Genomic DNA, 18,820 nt, shown 5'->3' on the forward strand with positions numbered 1-18,820 from the left:
TCTGTGGATCCATGGGACACATAGGCACCAGACGGAACTTGCACTCTCCCAAAGATGTGCTACATGGCTTCCTTGAGAGCCTCCCATCAGTTGCGGCATCACAGACAGACCTTGTAATTCATGGTGCTCCCCTGCAGGGTATTGGGGAAAACCCTTGACACCCTCACGACTTAGAGGGAGAGTGACGAGTGGGGAGAGTGACGAGTGGGATGAGTCCAGTTTGGCCTAAAAGTTTCTTTTTTTAGTCCAACCACAATGAAGATCTGTTGCAGGTCTGTGCTCCAAATTCAGAGTGGGAACAGAGTGTACAAGATTTTCTGCTAAGTTCAGCAACATGCAGCTTGGCTATGCGATCCCGAATCGCCTTCAGTTGTTTAAAGGCATACTTCTCACACAACTTGAAGTTGAGGCCTGAACCCAAAACACCAAAGACATACCATGTGGGGATCAGTCACAGACAATTGCCTGAAACGGGCTTAAACCCTGTAATTTTAAGAGTGTCCTGTTCTCTTACACACTGGAGAAAAATAGTATATAGAGAAAGCTCCTAATATGAGGAAAAAAATTGGGTGCTACCTCTGGGTCTGCATACGAAGGTGTGGGAAGAAAAGAACACAAGTTCGCCAGCTTGAGTGCTTCATATACGCAGCACCAACCATCACTTCCAGGGCAGAGCCGAGTCGACAGAGCTGCACAATGCTACCAACCACGGCACAAAGGCTAGGCTGAAAAATCTTCTGGATTCAGCCTGGCACCTGAGGTTATTCTAAAAGTGAGGAGTTAGAAGTAACTATAAGAATAACGAGGAACTGTATACTACATATGAAGATGTGTTCATCATTTGCTGCACAACTATCCACTGAAGCAAGAGAAAACAATGAAAAAACACTATGACACTTAAATGTTAACATCACATATTTCTTTCTGATAAGAGCAATGCCCACTGTGTAAACCCTGAAAGACCGACTTGGTCTCCCTAAAATATAGAAAGTGTGGAATCTTTGAAGATATTATTACGTGATACAGTGTGTTAGATTTTCATATTCATGTAGAGTGCTTTCAAAACAATAGTCTGCAATTCGTAAACTTAACTTTTCTTTTTCCCATCACAGTTCAGAACACGGAGACCCCACTCTTACTGCGAAGGGATGGAATTGGTTAACATGGAAAGAAGCTGGACTGCATGATGCCCTGATGAAGGCGAGTTGGAATACAAGGGACTTCAAAGACTCTAAGAATGATTAAAGATCACTGTTCAAGCAGTCTGTGTTGGAACAAGCAGTCCTGGTGCAAGCAAAGGCATCAACCTACTTCTTAGAGCGTGTGACTGCAGAGAACAATTCACAGCCAGGTGTACGAAGAGGAATACGTGGACATGCAGATGCTGTGAAAGGACCAGGTGGCTTCACTGCCCAAGCGAAAGTTCCCTGCTGATATGAGGACAAGGTCTCTTTCCCCGATGTTAGAGAAGGCTTCCTTGCCCATGCAAGTGGGGACCAGGTGGCTTTCTGGCAAATGCAAGAGGACCACATGACTTCTATGCTCGAGAGAGGACAAGTTGGCTTTCCCACCCATGCAAGAGCACCAGGCGGCTTCCTTGCCCACGCAAAAAGACCAGGTGGCTGGCTTTCCTTCTCATGAGATAACCAGGTGGCTTCCATGCCTCATGTGAAAGGACCAAGTAACTTCCTTGCCCATGTTCGAGGACTCAAAGGACTGCACTTGTGAGCCTTCCCATTCATGTGAGATCTAGGTGGCTTCACACCCACATAGAAAATCACTAGACTATTTTAAAACCAATAGCTGGAACAAAATGGTGAAAGAGAGAAAAGCTTCATAATAAGTAAAAACTTTCAACTTCTTTAAAAACAAAATGTAAAGAAAGAAACACAAACTTTATTAAGAGCAACCATACTTTATTTTTTTACATAACAAGCTTTCTGAAATGAAACAAGAAGCTTGCAAACACTTGAACAATACAATAATAAAATGCAGTTAGGTGGTAAATGATTCTCCATTCAGAAGGCTGAAGATTATTGTCAGCTAAACCTTGAGCAACTAGTTATTCTCCTGGGAAGAGTCTGAAGCCAGCTTTGGTTGTTTTCTCCTTCTTTTGTTAAGTAAACTACAGTACTAATTGTAATAAGTTACACAGAAATGTCAAGAAATACAGAAGGATGACTTAAAAAATACCCAACAAAGTTCACATCCCACGAACTGGCAGGCGGGTAACTAGACTTGACAACAGTTGGCAAAGCCTTACAACAGAATACACAACCAGTTGTGCCTTACAACACCTTTAGAATAAGCAGCACACATGTGCTAAAAAGTGAAGATATACATTAGTAACCGCTGCGTTATTCAATACGTGTGATACAACTGAGGTATAAAGAAGTTAAAAGCTTACTTAAAAGTGTTCTACACATCCATAGTTTGTTTTCCTAAATGCTCTCCTGTGCGGAAGAGGCCTTTTGCAAATGCTCTCGTGGTGAGCCTAACTGGCACAAGTGGTGCAAACTCCAACTGCACACTAGAGGCGGCTAAGGCAAAGGGGATCCTGAAGGCGCTGAAAAGGGGCTATGAATGCACAGCCCCACAGCCTTTTTATTCCCTTCCCATGGCTGCGCTCAGTATACACTGAAGCAAAATCCTGTGCATCTCAGACGGCCAAGCCAAGTCTGGACTTTTGTACATTAGGAGATAACGTGTCAAAAAAGTTGGATTTCCTTTCTCCTTTGAATAATAAAAAAAAAATAAAGACCTTTACAACACAAGTACAGTCCCAGCAACTTTTTTTTGAGATTGCATCAATACAGCCTCCAAGTAAGTCACACAAAAATAAAAGATTAAATGCTAAGCAGCCAAAAGTCATGATTAGTAATATCCGTAGAAACTTCATTATTCGAAAAACACAACCAAATCGTACAATTTACAGTCACATTCTATTTGTAAACAGTTAAAAAAAAGCCACCGACTTGGTTTGCATCATAGGACACAAAACAGTTTTAAGTTTTCAAGGCAATGGCAGCATGGCGAGATCTGCATGTTAAAATATTTTTTTTATTTTTTTTTTATTTTTACCCTTGCTTAGTCTTTTCCATTCTTTGACTAAACAAGCATAATACCATTTATGGCAAAAGAAATAATAAATGTAACTTTTTACTTTTGCAAGAACGCATTTTCAAGAACTTTTTTCCTAAACATTTAAAACTTCAGCCCTCCCGCTCTTCTCCCCACTATACAACATACTATCCTGTAAGCGTGGGGCTCGCATACAAGTTATGCATAGTTACTAAATATCTGTCTCCAGGAGCCAGTCAAAGGTTCCTCCTGGATAAAAACACAGTCACAAGCAGGAACATTTAGCCACACAAAGTGTTACAAAACAAAAGGAAAAAAGTCAAATAGCTACAGCATTCTTCGCAAAGCATCTTTAGGTCACTAAAAGGATCAAAAGTTAACGTTGCAACGTTAGCAGCCAGAAAACCATCTGGCTCATTTCTTTTTGGCAGAGAAAAGTATTCGAGCGTCAGTGCTATAGAGTTCGATTCTTTCTACAGGAAACACAAGTCCCTTGGTCTGAATTCTTATATTTAAACATATCTGGGGATGGGGATTTTTTTTTATATTTTTTTATTTAATATTCCTGAGAACCATGTTCTTTCACCTCTCCCCTACCCTATGGATCTAGGAGACAGGAACAGAAATCAAAGAAAAAGAAAACAAATAAGAAAAAAAGAAAAACACGGTCAAAAACACTGTTTGATATTCCCAGAGATACAAATCATCTTCATCCGTACTTTCTTTTTCCCCCCATATTTTTTAAATGATGGAAGAGTAAACACTTGAAAAAAAAATTAAAAAAGGAAACATTTTGTAAACAAGAGGTCGCGGCCAGGGCGCCTCCGAAAGAAACTCACTGAAAGTGCTGCCCGCCCTTCCTGACTCGCAGGCTGGGGGGGGGATACATATCACAGCTGTGGCCACAGTTTGATTTCATTTTTATATACATTTTCTTTTCTTTATTAAAACCGCGGAGCTAAATTCTTTTAGGTTTCAACACGAAAAAAAAAAAATCTGGTGCAATACTCTCTGCAGGAATTGAGAGAGGTCAGTCGTCACAACTTGATCTTTGAACTCTGTAATACCACAATACAACAGGCATACAATCAAGGCATAGTAACAGGCCAAGAAAAAAATCCTTATTGGATTTACCAAGGCCTTTTTTCTACTTGAGTGTGTTCATCTTAAGTACATCTCGGAGAAAACACACTTGAAACTCTCCTCCTTCTCCAATATTGCCTATTAGCTGGAGAAAAAGGATACACCATCGGTCAGTGCAAGTTGAAAAAAAGCTCCATCATTATCAGCACAAAATTTTTTTTTAAATAAAAAATGGAATTCGGACACCATGATTATTACACAGAACGAGCTTGACTGCATGCGTTCCGATTGTAATGTGTATATGTGTAGCACTGTGTGGAAGTGTTAACTATATACTTATTTTTCACATTATAATCTTGGCCTACATAATTCAAGTATTTTAACTGATATGTTTTGGGCTAAAACAAAGTGTGGAAAATGTGCAGAAGGAAACTTTCCACAGGTGACCCCACCTCCCCAGTTGTAGGTGGACAGTCCAAATTAGTGCTGCTTTGTTAGGAATTGCTGAGGTCATAAACGACATTACATGGACTCTCCACCTAAGTGGTCAACCGGAAGAAATGAACCAATGGGAGATTGACTTCCCATCCCCCGGGGGTCACTGCTGCTTGAAGTGCCCCACAAGCTTGTGGAATAGGATGGTGTTCCCCAGAGAGAAGTGCCATGAAGGTCCCCAGTGCCAGTGCCAGATAGCCCAGAGCTATTCCAGTGTGAGAGATCATTGCGGTTGGAGAAGCTGTGGGAAGCCTCCATGGATCCTAGCCGACTCTGAGTGGAGCCCATCGACTGCCAGCCGCTGGGAGACGAAGTCAGAGACTGGCCTTGTGCAAAGAAGCGACTAATCTCCTCTTCACTGGCAAACTCAGCAAGGATAGTAGTGTTCCCCAAAACACACCTGCAGAAGCGGAGAAAAAGAAACACTTGTCATTCCAGAAACTGTGTGGTATGGAATTAAAGAACATTCTTGCATGGCAGCAATAGGTATAATCACCACATTTCAGATAAATAGATAGGCCTCAATGGAAGAAAAATAATCCTTTCTGTAGCGGGGTACATGTAAAGGTAACTCATTACATACATGAAAACCTACTTACCTGTAAGAAAAGGTTACCTTTGGAATCGATATTTCTGTTGGGTACTCTATTTACCTGCAGATTTATCACCTTTGAATAATAACCAGGCATCAGACGGAACAGGAAACTACAGCAATAGCTTACCAGCACTGGTAGAGGGAGCAGATTACTTTGTTAGGTACAGAATAATCATAACGTTATAGGGTGGGGCATAAAGTGGCAGGACAGGTACCCTGATATCAGTTCAGTTTTGTTCTTCCCCTTTTGACGCGTTTGACGCGTTTGGCGCTTCGTTTTGTTACACTCTGTGGAGAATTGTTTCATAATGGTGCAGATAGGGGCACTTCCCCTGTAAAAAGGCCTGGTTTCAAGCCCTGTCGCCAGTGCAACAGCCAAATGTTCATAAGAGACCCGCATGTGACTACGGTGTCCAGACACGAAACGTTGTCTGGTGACCTCTGCCAGCAGTTGCATCTGAAGGCCATGAAGGAGAATAAGGCCAAACTGTTCATAGCTCACTCTGAAGAATGTAGTTGGGGCGCAGCAGGAGAAGATCACATTCGCAGGCACAGTCTAGATCCAAGTCACCACCAAGGTTGTCCCAGTCCACCTGGTCTTCGAAGGAATAGAGGAACAATAAGACAAAGCACTCTTCCCCTCGAAGGTAAAAAAAGAAAATGGACTGGTAAGCCAAAGTACTTTCCAACCCAGTCTCAGGGGGCTGGCCCCCGACTAGACAACTGTCTCCACTCCCACTTTCTCCTCTTCAACCAGATCGGGTACTCTTTTCTGGAGCACTCAGGGAGAGATTAGTCAGCATTCATGCAGGCTATGCTGGACCTTTAGAGGAGGGTGGTCGTCTCCTCTGGAAAGACATTGGGCTCATGGGACGAGTCGCTGGCTTCTACTTCCTTATCACATGGAGACTCTTAGCACTATACAGTTTCTTATCTGTGTTGTCCCTGCCTTTTGGGCCCCTCTTAAGCACAATGACTTTGGATCCGACGTCTGTAAAAACCTCAACTCTGGTCAGGGCTGAACCTACTTTGAGTCTAGTACTGTTGCATCTCAAGAATGCTGCCTGGGTTATGGAGTTGCAGACCCATCGTCTCGATCTAATTTATGGTCAGTCATAACCATTGCATACCATTCAAGTTCTCGTAGCTGCCTCTTTCGGGCTTCAAGGGCGTAGATAATTCCTAGCCAGCCTTGTCCTTGAGCCTCCTCCTCATTCCGAATGTCAGGCCGCAAATGCCAGCCTGGCAGTGGAACCTCTGGTTTCAGTGGGCCCAGCATTTGGGCTGCCTCACTGACTCCATCCAGACCTCACAGGAGATGGCCCAATTCTTCTGTGGTGGCAGACTGATCTGTGCCCGCAGCTCTCGCTTTCTCAACCAGACTTCATGGTTACAACAGGCATGCCCCTGATGGAGGGTGGGGTCCGCTGGAAGGATTATTATACTTACCCTGAAGCTTCTATTCGTGGCATGTAGTGATGTAGATTCACATGCTCTACATACTCCTGCCATCTAGTTTTGGGTTTGGAGTTGTGCAACTTGTTCTTTTCCAAGAAGTCTATCGAGTCACGCAGTAGTGACTCCTCTCAGAGATACTGCACATGCGCATCAACTCATTTGTTAAGATTATTGTCCCGCAGGCGGGTGAGAAAGGAGTGCAAGGAAAATGTCAGAATAAAAATGTCCATACAAAATGTTGATGTACTAGAAAAAAACATAACTGCAACGCCACAGGCATCCGGGGAGGAGGGAGTATGTGAATCTACAGCGTTACATGCCACAAACAGATGCTTACAGGGCAAGTGAAAATTTGTTCAATGGCATGTGTGGCTCTAGATATACACGCTCTGCAAACACTGTAAAGCAGTCCCTCCTTCGTAGCGGTGGCTAGAATGTGGGAGTTGCAGTAGTTTGAAAAAGGGTCTGTTACACTGTCCGACCTACATTAGTGTGTTGACAAGCTAACACATCTTCACAGCAGTGTTTAATGAATGTATGTGGGGTAGACCATGCGGCAGCTTTACAAATGTCAGCTATGGTAATATTACCTAAAAATGCTATAGTCGCTCCCTTCTTACGAGTGAAGTGTGCTCTTGGAGTAACAGGTCTTTTTGCTTTCACGTAGCAGGTTAGAATGCATTTAACTATCCATCTGGCTTTGCCTTAATTGAAGAGGCTACCTTAGGTAGGAATTCAGAGTTAGTCCGAAGAACTAGTTTGTCTTCATGTATTTAAAAGAAAGGTTCTTCCAAGGTTTGTGCCTGGAGCTCACATATACACCTGAACGGGAATGACAACTAGAAATGCCACTTTCCATGATAGAAATTGAAGGGGCATGAGCACAGAGGCTCAAAAGGAGAACCCATGAGTACGTGCAATTTCAGATTTCAAGAGTGCTAGAGCTACCAACGAGCACGCAACGAACACATCTCCGGTCACCTTAAAGACCTCCACTGGCTACCCGTCAATAAGAGGATCACTTTCCGACTGCTAACCCACGCACACAAATCACTCTACGACATCGGACCAGAATGCCTCAACTCACGACTGTCCTTCTACACCCCCTCCCGTCAACTACGTTCTTCCAGCCAAGCCCTCGCCACTGTACCTCGCATCAACAAGACCACCATGGGCGGCAGATCATTCTCATACCTGGCTGCTAAAACATGGAACTCACTCCCCGCTTACCTTCGCCTTACCCAGAACCACCTAGCATTCAGAAAGCAGCTTAAAACGTGGATATTTGACAAGTAATCTCCCTCCCCTCTCTAAGCGCCTTGGGACCCTCTGGGTATGTAGTGCGCTATATAAATTCTCTGACTTGACTTGACTTGACCTGAGGGGGCATGACTCGCTTGAGTCCTTCCATGAATGCTTTAATGACTAGAATTTTGAAAAGCGATAGATGCAGTCTTTTGGACAGTTCCCATGAAGCACAGGGTCAAGACTGCATATTTGCATATGGACAGGTCTAAACTGGGGAGGCATGGTGAGCAAAAGAATGATGGATTTAACCCAGATCTCTTGACTGGGGGTGAATCTTGATTTGCTCTGCATTCCGTCCATCAATTGTGTCTTTTGCTTTCTCGCCATAAGTGCGCCAGGTACACCCAAGACGTGGGCTCTAGGCTCACTGTGCCATTGGATTCAAGCTATCCTGGCTGATGAGGGGTTAAACCTGAAACTAGTCCTAGGATGCTGGTTTCTAGTTCAAGGTGGACCTGGTTTGGCAGTTTGTTCCTATGAGTCACAGGGTCAAGACTGATTAGCATATGGCCAGGTCTAAACTGGGGTGGCATGGTGAGCAAAATAATGATGGATTTAGCCCAGATATCTGGACTGGGGGTTAATGTTTTGATTTGTTCTACATTCCATCCATCAATTGTGTCTTTTGCGGATAGGCAGCTATTGCAATCTAATGAAAGTGCATTAGAAATTTTACTTGTGCAAATTAAGCAAGTAATAAATAATGTCTTGTACTGAGGCTTTGATGGGATTAATTTGTTTTGGTTGGCAGCAGCAAACAAAACGTTTCCATTTTACAGCACTACAGGCTCTAGTTGTAGGTCTGCTTGCTTACTTAAGAATCTCTATACATTCTGATGGCAAGTTTAAATAACTAAATTTTAATACTTCAGGAGACCATTCGCTAGGTTGAGTAGCTTTGAGTCTGGGTACCTGATATGTCCCTGATCCTGAGTGAATAAGGTCCGGCTTGTTGGGGAGATTCTGGTGTGGGACTACTGAGAGATACTGCAGTGTTGTAAACCATTGTTGACGTGCCCAAGTGGGCTCGGGAAAGACAGTGGTGAGAGGTATTTGCCCGAGTTTCCGAACCAGTAATGGAATAGGAGAGGCGGGAAAGCGTAGGCAAACTTCCCTCACAAACTCAACCATACATAGTGTGTTGCCCTTGGATAGTGGGTGTGGGAACCTGTAGGCAAAGTTTGGGCATTTTGCATTTTTGGCTATGGCGAGCAAGTCTGAGGGAAAACCCACTTTTGAATGTAGGGAAGGAGGACTTGTGGGTAGAGTTCCCATTCGCTGGTTTGTTTGTACGTTCTGCTGAGCAGGTCTTCAAGAACGTTGCCATCCCCTGCAGATATTCTGCCAACAATTGAATGTGAGCTTGACGAGTCCAGTTCCATATGGTCGGAGAGAGAGCCGACAACTGAAGACCGTGCCCCACCCTATTTCTGTAGCTAATACATGGCTGTTATATTGTCCGTCCGGACTAAGACAACCTTGTAGATAAGAAAGGAACGGTTTCAGTCCTAGGATAACTGCCTGAAGTTCTAAGCAGTTGATGTATAGAGATTGAGGTCTGGCATTTCACAGACTTTGAATTGTCAAGTCTTGCAGATGTGCACCACAGCCCATCTCTGAAGAGCCTATGGTTAGGGTGATGCGAGGCACAGAGTCCCCAAAAGGACACCATTTCAACAGATTGTTGGTGTTCCACCACTGCAGAGAACGGTAAGTGGGGCAGTCTATCAACACTACATCGTCAAGGTGTCCCTGTGACTGAGACCACTAGTGAGATGGACATTGCTGTAATGGCCGCATGTGTAGTCTTGCATGGGGAACAATGGCAATGCAATACACAATCATCCCAGAAGACTCATGACAGTCCGAAGTGAGTGTTTAATTTGACTGGAACTAAGGTACACGTGTCTGAAAATGTTGTATTCTAGCGGGATTGGCTAAACTAGTCCCAAATGTGTGTTGACAATTGCTCCTAAGTATTGCTGAAGTTGAAGAGGTTGAAGGTGAGATTTGGGGACATTGATGGTGAACCCTAAATTGTGGAGCATATCTACTGTCAACTGCATGTGATGTTGACAGTGGTGACGGATGTGAGTAAAATACCCAGGCAAATTTTTACTACCATCTAGCACATGAAAAGTGGCTTAGGCCACGTAAAGAAATGATAATCCACTACTGTTTTTACACATTGGAATACAGATTTAATACTTCTTACAAAAACATGATATTTGATAAAATCAATACACAGTTATACACAAAAGATAAAAAAGTTTTTTGTCGCATTATAGCATATGCATAACTTCATTCATACAAATAATTCATAAATATAAAAACTGTTGGATGGTTTCCTGTCCCAGCCACTTTTCATGTGCTAGTTGGTAGTAAAAATTTGCCTGGGTATTTTACTCACATATGTTATTTGCCCTGACCCAGGAAGTTGATCTGGATCAGGGGGTCCTTTTTGTCTCGCATATTGACAGTGGTGACGGATGCTGATTTTGATAAGCCAACCATCCAAGTATGGAAATACATTAACATTTTGTTGTCGTAAATGTGCTGCCACTACCATCAAGCACTGTGTGAACACCCATGGTGCAGTAGCAACTCCAAACAAAAGAACTTTGAATTGGTATTGTTTTCCAGCAACGACAAACCCGATGCATTTGTGATGACCAGGATGAATAGGTATATGGAACTAAGTGTCCTTTAGGAAAGCCCATAAAGGTGCCCTGTTGTAGAAGTGGAATGACATCTGTAGAGTGACCATATGATAGAATGTAGTAGTTAAGAGGTCTGAGGTCCAAGATTAGTCTGAGTGACCGGTCTTTTTTTGGAATCAGGAAGTATAGGGAATATAATGCTGTGCCTTGTTGAAGAGGGACTTGCTCTATAGCCCCTTTGAGAAGGACTTTGACCTCCTGTTTTAGAAGTGTTATGTGATAACCTTTAAGTGTGAGTGGGATGTTGGGTGGGGTGGTAATGAGCTTCAGGCAGTAGGCATGTTTGATAAAGGCTAATATCCACTGGTCTGTTGTGATGGACTCCCAGACTGTGTGAAATGTCTGTAGTTTTCACCCAACAGGTGTTGTGGGGTCTGGGCAATCACTGTTTGGCACTAGAGGCTACTCTGTCCCTTCCTCTATTACCTAAAAAAAAAACACTGCAAAAACCCTTAGTATTGGTGGACTGGCTCTGCTTCTTCTGAGAAGAGGCATCTGCGGTAGTGTATTTGAATCCGTCTCTGTAGCCAGAGCGGCTAGAGGAGCTTCCAAGTGTAGGAGTTATGTTAAGCTATAATAGCTTTAGCAGTATCAGTGTCTTCTTTCATCTTATATACAGTGGTGTCTACCTGAGAGCCAAACAGATGTTTCTTTCTGTAAGGCATGTTTAGGACTGCCTGTTGGACCGCAGGTTTAAAGCCAGACCATCTGAGCCAAGCATGACTCCTGAACAATATGATGGTATTAATGCACCTAGCAGCTATATACGCTGCTTCTAAGGTACACCTAATCAAACTATTAAGAGATGGCCTGACAATTTGTTGTCCACTTTTTCTACTTTCCTCTTGGAGATGCTGAAGCAGTTCTTCCATCTTGTTCAGATGAGCGCAGTCATAATGTGCAAGAAAGGCCAGGGAATTGGCAATGCGCATTGCTTGTGCTGCTGCTCACTTCCTTGCTGCATCAATAAGTTTACTCTCCTTTTCAGGAGGTAGCGTATCCCCAACTGCCTGTTGGCTCCCACAAGCTGTAGTATCAATACTAGAGTCTGGTGGTTCCTCCTCCTCCTCTTCGAACAAGATTTCCTCTTCTTTCTCCTTCTAAGGTTCAGGAGTTAAGGGGGTTTCTAGGTCTTCGACAATTTTCTCCCCTTACTCTGTTGTCATCGAGCTTTAGAAGGGTTTGATGTGGTTATAGACTTTCAAAGTCGTCCTTTTGTACAAGACTAGACATTTCATCCTCGAGCCTTCTCCTCTTCCTCTATCTCAGACGCTTGATGCTGGGCATCAAGAACTTCTGTTTTTCTCTATATCAAAGAATCTTTTGAAGACTGTGCTGATGGTGAACTGTCTCTCTCGGATTCGGACTGCTCCTGTTTCAACGCAGATGTGTGTTTTCCTCAACCGTCTTTCGCCAACATGGATTTGTAGTTTTTTTTTTTACAGCTGCTGTTTCCTTTTCCATTGATCCGAGGGTACTTTTGTCTCTGGTCGCGCTGTTGTTGTAGAGTGCTAGGATGCTGAAGGTCCCTTTGAGGTCTTAAAGAGCATGTTTTTTGGGACTGTCCTAAGTTTAAGGAGAATTGTTCTTTTACCTCATATCTTTATCGATCTCTCCAGGTCCTTCAGCAACGATGTCCTTTTCGTCACTTGAGGCCCAGTTCTTGTAGAGATTGTGGTGTATGTTGGCCCTGCATGTTGCAGTTGGCTCTCCTCAGCCTCTCTCTCACCCTCTGTCTCTTCGGGGTGAACGCTGAGCACCCGTTGCAGTCCCCATTTCGGTAGTCTACCAGCAGGCAGAGGTTACAGACTAGATGCAGGCCCTTCTGGGCAAACTTGCAATGGCAATTCTTACAGAACTGTAAAAGTGTTTTTTCCATCATCACGTACAGGAAGCCACCTGCACATGCATCCTCTGCACTCTAAGGTACTCACATCTCAGCTAAAGCTTCTCTGGTACCTTCTTCTCAGGTTTCCTTCTCTCTGGTTGGCTTTCAAAATTAGTTTTTCAATTTTTTGAGAAGTTTTTTTTCTTCCAATTGTTGGAGTTCCTCAGCATACATCCAGACCCAATGGCAGGAAAAAAATCTGGATGGCGACTAAAGGTAGGAGCTTCCGGAGGAAGCACACCATCACAAGGGGACACCAAATGGAGATCTGTCGACGCCCATCAACAACAAAAAACAAAAATAGAATAGGTTTTTTAGATTAATAATTCAAGACAAGCACTAGATGGTGGAATAATGCACAGTAATTGAATCCAGAAAAGTGTAATGCTGCCAAACTCAAAATCGACCTCATTATAATTTGCCCAACTTTTTGCTCAAAAGGTGTGAGTCGAGTTCGCTGAATTTGCCCATGCCACGCGGTTGAGTGAAATACAGAAATTGCAGGCTGAGTGCCTAAGTGCAGAACTAAAACAAGAATCGACATGGCACACTTCCCTGTGTCCCATGCCTACAGATCCCACTGCCCTGGCATACTTCAGTCACCCCTCTAGCTGGGTGCCCTATGCCAGAGGTGAGGGCACAGGTGTATGAGCCCTGTGCCCCTACAGTACCCAGGGCCATTCCTGGGCACTGTAAGTGCAGTGATGCCATTTAGGAGTATATGGTGCTGGGAGGTTGTCATTACGAACTCCACAGCACCATAATGGCTACACTGAAGACTGCCAAGTTTGGTTCCAAACTTCTCAGCACATTAAACCCGCACTGATGCCAGTGTGGGATTTAATGTAAGATGCACGAGAGGGCATCTTAGAGATGCCCTCCAAAACCCGAACCAACAATCCACGTCTGGGCTGAGTGGCTGCAGAGGCTGCAACACAACAGACATGTTGCTGGACCCCTGGGTGGAGAGCCCCCCGCTCTCCTGGGCCTGCAACAATGCACATCCTGGGCGAGGTGCTATGTCTCCTCCCCCAGGATGGACAGGGGAAGCTTCAAAGGCATACCGCCTCTGAGAGCTTCTCCAGACCATTTGCTGTACCCAGCAACTGGCCCCCCACCCGTTCCACCCCCACTCTGGCGGGAAGATTGGCGGGAAGAACTACGTCAGGAAGGAAGGTGTGCCAACCTATGCCAACTCCACCCCTCAGGTGGAGGAGGCGAGGTGAAGCACGACCTCGGGCTCTGGCCATCTTGTAGATGGGGAGCCCTGCCCAATCCCAGATAGGCTCCTGCCCCCTCCCACAGGGGAGGAGCAGGCTAGGGTCCTCACCCCAGGACAGCCCTTGCCCTACCTGCAATGCCCCTAAATGTTGTATTTAGGGGCTCACTGAACTTTCCTTCCTCAGATCCCGATATCAAAAAGAAGAAAGAAGATCAAGAAGAAGAAGACTCGCCGCGCAGCTGCTAACAGGACAGCAACAACTGACTTAGCCCCAGCCCTACCGGCCTGTTGATCCTGGATCCTGCCTAATCCTGGCGACCTCCACAGACAGCAACCTTGGGACACCCAGAGGACCTGCCTGCCTTGACCCTCTCGAAGATTGAGACTCCAATCAGCAGAGGCTCTGCTGTAACAAACCACCTGGTGCCCACCAGGAAGCTCCAGTCCAGCCCACTCCGCACCAGCCGAGCCCGGGCCGGGCCAACCCAAACCACGAGGCATCCCCCCAACCGCGACCAGCTGAGGGTAAGCTTTTCAGACACTCAAAGACACCCCTGCACCCGGCGCCCTACAGCCCCCTCTGCCTCCTTTGGGGGTACCTACCTGTGCTCCAAGATCCCAACTTACCTCTCGAAGTGCTGGTCGCCCCTCGAGAGTCTCCGTCCCCGAGCCTGCAGCCTTTGTTCCCTTTTCAAGGTCCTCATTGGATAATATTGAGCGCCCGACAGTTCAAAAGCACCCTGCACCCAGCCGCCTGAGTGCCGCTGGCTGTGACCTCTTTGTCCTATCCTACTTCCCCCCTTGCCCTGAGCAAGTGACCAGAAGCCCAGCTCCCAGAGCCGCGTGGCCTGCTAGCCAGCAGCCACCAACCGAAGGTCTCCTTTCTCTCATTGGATATGATTGGGCCTACCTCTGCAACCGATCTAACTGTACTTACCGGACCCTGGGGGACCCCTGAGTCTATGCCCAGAACCTTAACTTCAACAACCAAGTACTCACCTGGAAACCTGTAATTCACTTACCTGCCATTGGATAACATTGACCCATTTTGACTCGAAAATTTTTCCAAGTGTGAAGTTTTGAAAACTGAAAATATTCCTATAAAATCAGCCAAAGCCCGAATTCCGAAGTACTCACCTGGGATCAGGGGAGAAGCCAGTACTGAACCTTTCAGCCCAGTACTGAACCGCAAAAGTAATCCCTAGCGGGTTTACTAGTAATCTGTATTTTCTCCATAGGAACCCATTGTCTGCTATTCTATGAAATTTCTTCTAAGTGTCTACTTTTGAAAACTGCAAATATTCTTTAAAAATCGACGAAATACTGAAACGCAATTACTTACCTGTTTTTGAGTTAAGCCCCCAGGGCTGGAGCTAGTAGACCAGTGCTTGGCTACAAAAGTAACGCGATCGTACTTTACCTGCAACCTGAATTTTCTCCCATTGAATAACATTGTGAGATTTATATGGAAATGTTTCTAAGTGTGAACTTTTAAAACAGCTTTATATTCATGAAAATTCACTACAGTAACAAACGTTTATGCTAATCTGGTTTCAGCTACCACTTTGGAGAGTAAGGTCAGTTCTGACTTTAACTTCTGTTATACCTCTGGGATTGGTGGACTCTATACACACTGTACTTCATTATAGTCCAGTATATATAGAGCCACTTTCTCACACCATTCATACACACGTCAGTCAAGTTTACCATAGAACTTAAGATGACAGATCGCAGGAGGGTAAATGGACAGTTTATACATGGGTTAATATGCCCCAGCAAGGAGGGGAAGGTGTCAGGCCATAAGTGTTAAACAGATCGCATTGTATAGGAGTCTATGGGCCCCATCAAGTATTGGGGAACTTACACCACAGGAAACTAGATACCATTTCACATAAATCTAGCATTCATTGTTAAGGCAGAGATCCCCTGGAAATGGTCAGGCAGGGTTGCTGCATCCTACCATTTTGTACTGGAGTTGATCTATAGGATACAGTGATGATGTAATCCTCAGTACGCTGGGACTGACTAGGGACCCAGGTGAGTGGGCATTCAGATTGGCCCAGTTTGGGGGAATACAAGTAACCTTCAAAAGATACTCAGAAATAAGTATGTGAAAGCTGGAGGATGAAGGAAGAAACACTCAAAGGGATGGGGCACAGCTTCTGGTCCTAGGCCCTAAGCACAAAGGAAGAGTGGTACAGAAAGACACCTTCAACTTTGAGCCCATTATCTTGATGCTAAGACTAGACACCTTGCAAGAAGCTCAAAGTATACATCAATAACAAAAGTGGTAGAATGTTTGGCTAGACGGAAGGCCTGTACTGGAACACCACAGCACAGGGGCACTTAGTGAGACACGGGAGGAACTAGGTGTTATGACTCTAGAAGAATACTTATAAGGAAGAAAAGAGATCTGCCACAAAAGAGCATTTAACACACAAAACCACTTGCACCTACACATCACAATCTACAATGGTGAAAAAGGGGATGGGGTGGACTGCAGGAGTGATACTGCTTAAGAGTTTGGTGCCATCAAAGAAGCAAGCCAATGAGTGACAAAAAAGTAAACCAAGTGATAAGCAATGTCCCAAAGCCCACTGTAAGCATTGATATTGTCCACACAAGGTCTTCAACGACTGTCAGCAAAAAGCTGTAGGCGAGTCCTATAAATGAGGAATGACAAATCTGAGGCAACACAAATGGTTTCCATTAAATCATAAGTATGTGGAGTTAAAACTGGGCAAGCAGAAGCACAAACAAGTAAAAGTCATTCTGACATGCTCAATATCGATATCCCTGAGAAATGAACTACCTAGCCCAAGGCAGCATATTCTGTCTAAGTGCACTAAAGCAGTCAATATTGTTCATTGTACTTACATGTGCAGAGATTTTTGTGCCTTCACTACCTCTTCCTTGGAACTGTAACGAACCAGCGCATTCCCGTGGGGAAGGTTAAGGTGGAATGTTATCAGTGGCCCATGCTGCATGCACAAGGTTCGCAGAGTAGAGCCGTCGATCTGAAACAAACATAGCATAAAATTCAATGAGAGTTTACACACATTAACACAGCGGTGCCATTATATATTTTTCTTTAGCTAGCTGGACAACCTATAATATAATATAATCACAGGTGCAGGACCCTTCCACGATGCCTCTTAACCCCTTCCCTGCGGGGCGTTTTTTCCTGCTGTGTGGGGGACCGTGTGCGGTGCCGCCGTGCTCATGACGAGCTCAGCTCGTCATGAGGCACAGTGGAGCTGCACTCATGACGAGCTGAGCTTGTCACGGCCATACCCGTTTTGGAACATTCAGCACAGCGGGGAAATTATCCCCGCTTGCGAACGTTCCAAAGGCTGTGACTTGTTGAGCTCGTCTTAGTGCAGCTGCACTGTGCCTCATGACGAGCTGAGCTCGTCATTAGCACGCAACGGGTTAAAGTGCTTCAAAGAAAATGAGCCTGGAGATACGGAACAAAGCATCAATCTCCTCAAAGCAGGCAGCCTAATGTGCGCACCAGGAGACCAAATATCCCCAACTCAGCATTCAGAAACTCCCAAAAAAATCCAGCTTAATGAAACAATGCAGAGTATGCAAACCCATGTCCCAAAGAACAAGTTACTTACCATTAAAAACCCTCTTTGTGGTGGATATTCTATTCGCAGATTGCTCCCACACAGCTCTGCTTCTGCTGTTAGGTGGCGTTGTGCACATCCACACCGACTTTATTCCACCTGGGAAGTGACCGAGTGCTGCTGATTTCCCGCCACATGCATTTGGACGTCACTTTATTTCTTAATCGGATCTGAAACCTCAGATGCAGAACCCAAAATGTAATCAGCGGTACGAGGGTGCAGATCTCTAGATTGGAACCTTTTTATTTGGGAAAAGAGAATATTCCACATGACGGGGCAGGTGGGAGGGCAGAGAGGAACCTGTGGTTAGAAAATGTCCGCCAAAAAGAGGGTTACTGAAGGTCAGTGACTTATTTGGACATGTATATCACAGGCGTGGATGCTCTGCATTGTTTCATTAAGCTGAATGCTTGCCTGGAGATTCCGGATGATGAATTGTGAAGTAGCATGATTCTTGTGATGGATACTTCAAATTGCAGAATCCTCAACTTTAGAATAGAGCTAAAGCAGTACTTCCCACGGTGGAGAGTCTGTGGAATGGGTTAAGACCAAAAACGCCCTTCCCATCAAACCTGGCAGCAATGCTTCGTGAATATGTACACCGATGCCAATGTCGCAGGCTAACTAATGTCCAGGACAGCCTCTCATTACTATTCAATACTAGCACCATTGGCCCTGATGGAATTGAGCAGTCAATGCTTCTCGGGGCTTCTTATTGGCCAGTACGTAGATCTTAATGCCAATGACAATCAACCTGGACAACACTTTTCTGCACTTTCCTGCCAGAGAACCTCACTATGAGCTGACCATCCACTCGACTGTCTTTAGTGTAATCAATGGAAAAGCTCTTTTGGGGTCCAGGCAATGGGGTCTCTCTTCCATCTTCGAGGAGTCAGGCGGAGCAAAGAACATTTGGAGGGTGATGGATTGCCAAACATGAAACGGAATCATGATTTTTGCAAAAAAAAAAGTCATGCTGTTTTGCAACACCAATTTGCCTGGAAAAAGGTTGGTGTAAGCTGGTTGCATTAACAGGGCTTAAAGCTCACTGCTACGGCAGGAAGAATTAACTGCAACTACAAAAGGAAAGGAATATGCTACTTACCAGTATGCCTCTGTTCCTGGCATGTAGGGCTGCTGACATTCATATCTTGTGCATAGATCGCCGCCTAGTGTTGGGTCCGGATGATTGCACTTGTTGTCTTGGAAGAGTTTTCAAAGTATCACGAGATAGGCGACTCCTCCCTTGGACTACAGTGCGCATGGGCATCCTCTCCATCCTCAGATTGCTATCTCCATCTCTGCCACCATGGCGAAAAACAAAGTAAGAGATGGCCA

At 44.9% G+C, this 18,820-nt stretch overlaps 2 protein-coding genes across 2 annotated transcripts in view; one reads left to right on the forward strand and one right to left on the reverse strand.

The window, feature by feature from the left end:
* LOC147684616 (uncharacterized) overlaps positions 1 to 1,902 on the forward strand; it is a 153,026-nt gene extending 151,124 nt beyond the window's left edge. The window contains exon 11 of the mRNA XM_086939720.1: positions 1,113 to 1,902. Within this exon, the coding sequence (XP_086795846.1) occupies positions 1,113 to 1,187 (75 nt within the window). The 3' untranslated portion in view covers positions 1,188 to 1,902. The remainder of the gene's footprint in view (positions 1 to 1,112) is intronic.
* The window catches only part of TNRC6A (trinucleotide repeat containing adaptor 6A), a 289,758-nt gene continuing 272,833 nt past the window's right edge, over positions 1,896 to 18,820 (reverse strand). The window contains 2 exon segments of the mRNA XM_086940455.1: positions 1,896 to 5,059; positions 16,728 to 16,867. Coding sequence (XP_086796581.1) covers positions 4,687 to 5,059; positions 16,728 to 16,867 — 513 coding nt within the window. The 3' untranslated portion in view covers positions 1,896 to 4,686.

This window comes from Lissotriton vulgaris, chromosome 10, assembly GCF_964263255.1.
Source record: "Lissotriton vulgaris chromosome 10, aLisVul1.2, whole genome shotgun sequence".
NCBI classification, from domain to species: Eukaryota; Metazoa; Chordata; class Amphibia; order Caudata; family Salamandridae; genus Lissotriton; species Lissotriton vulgaris.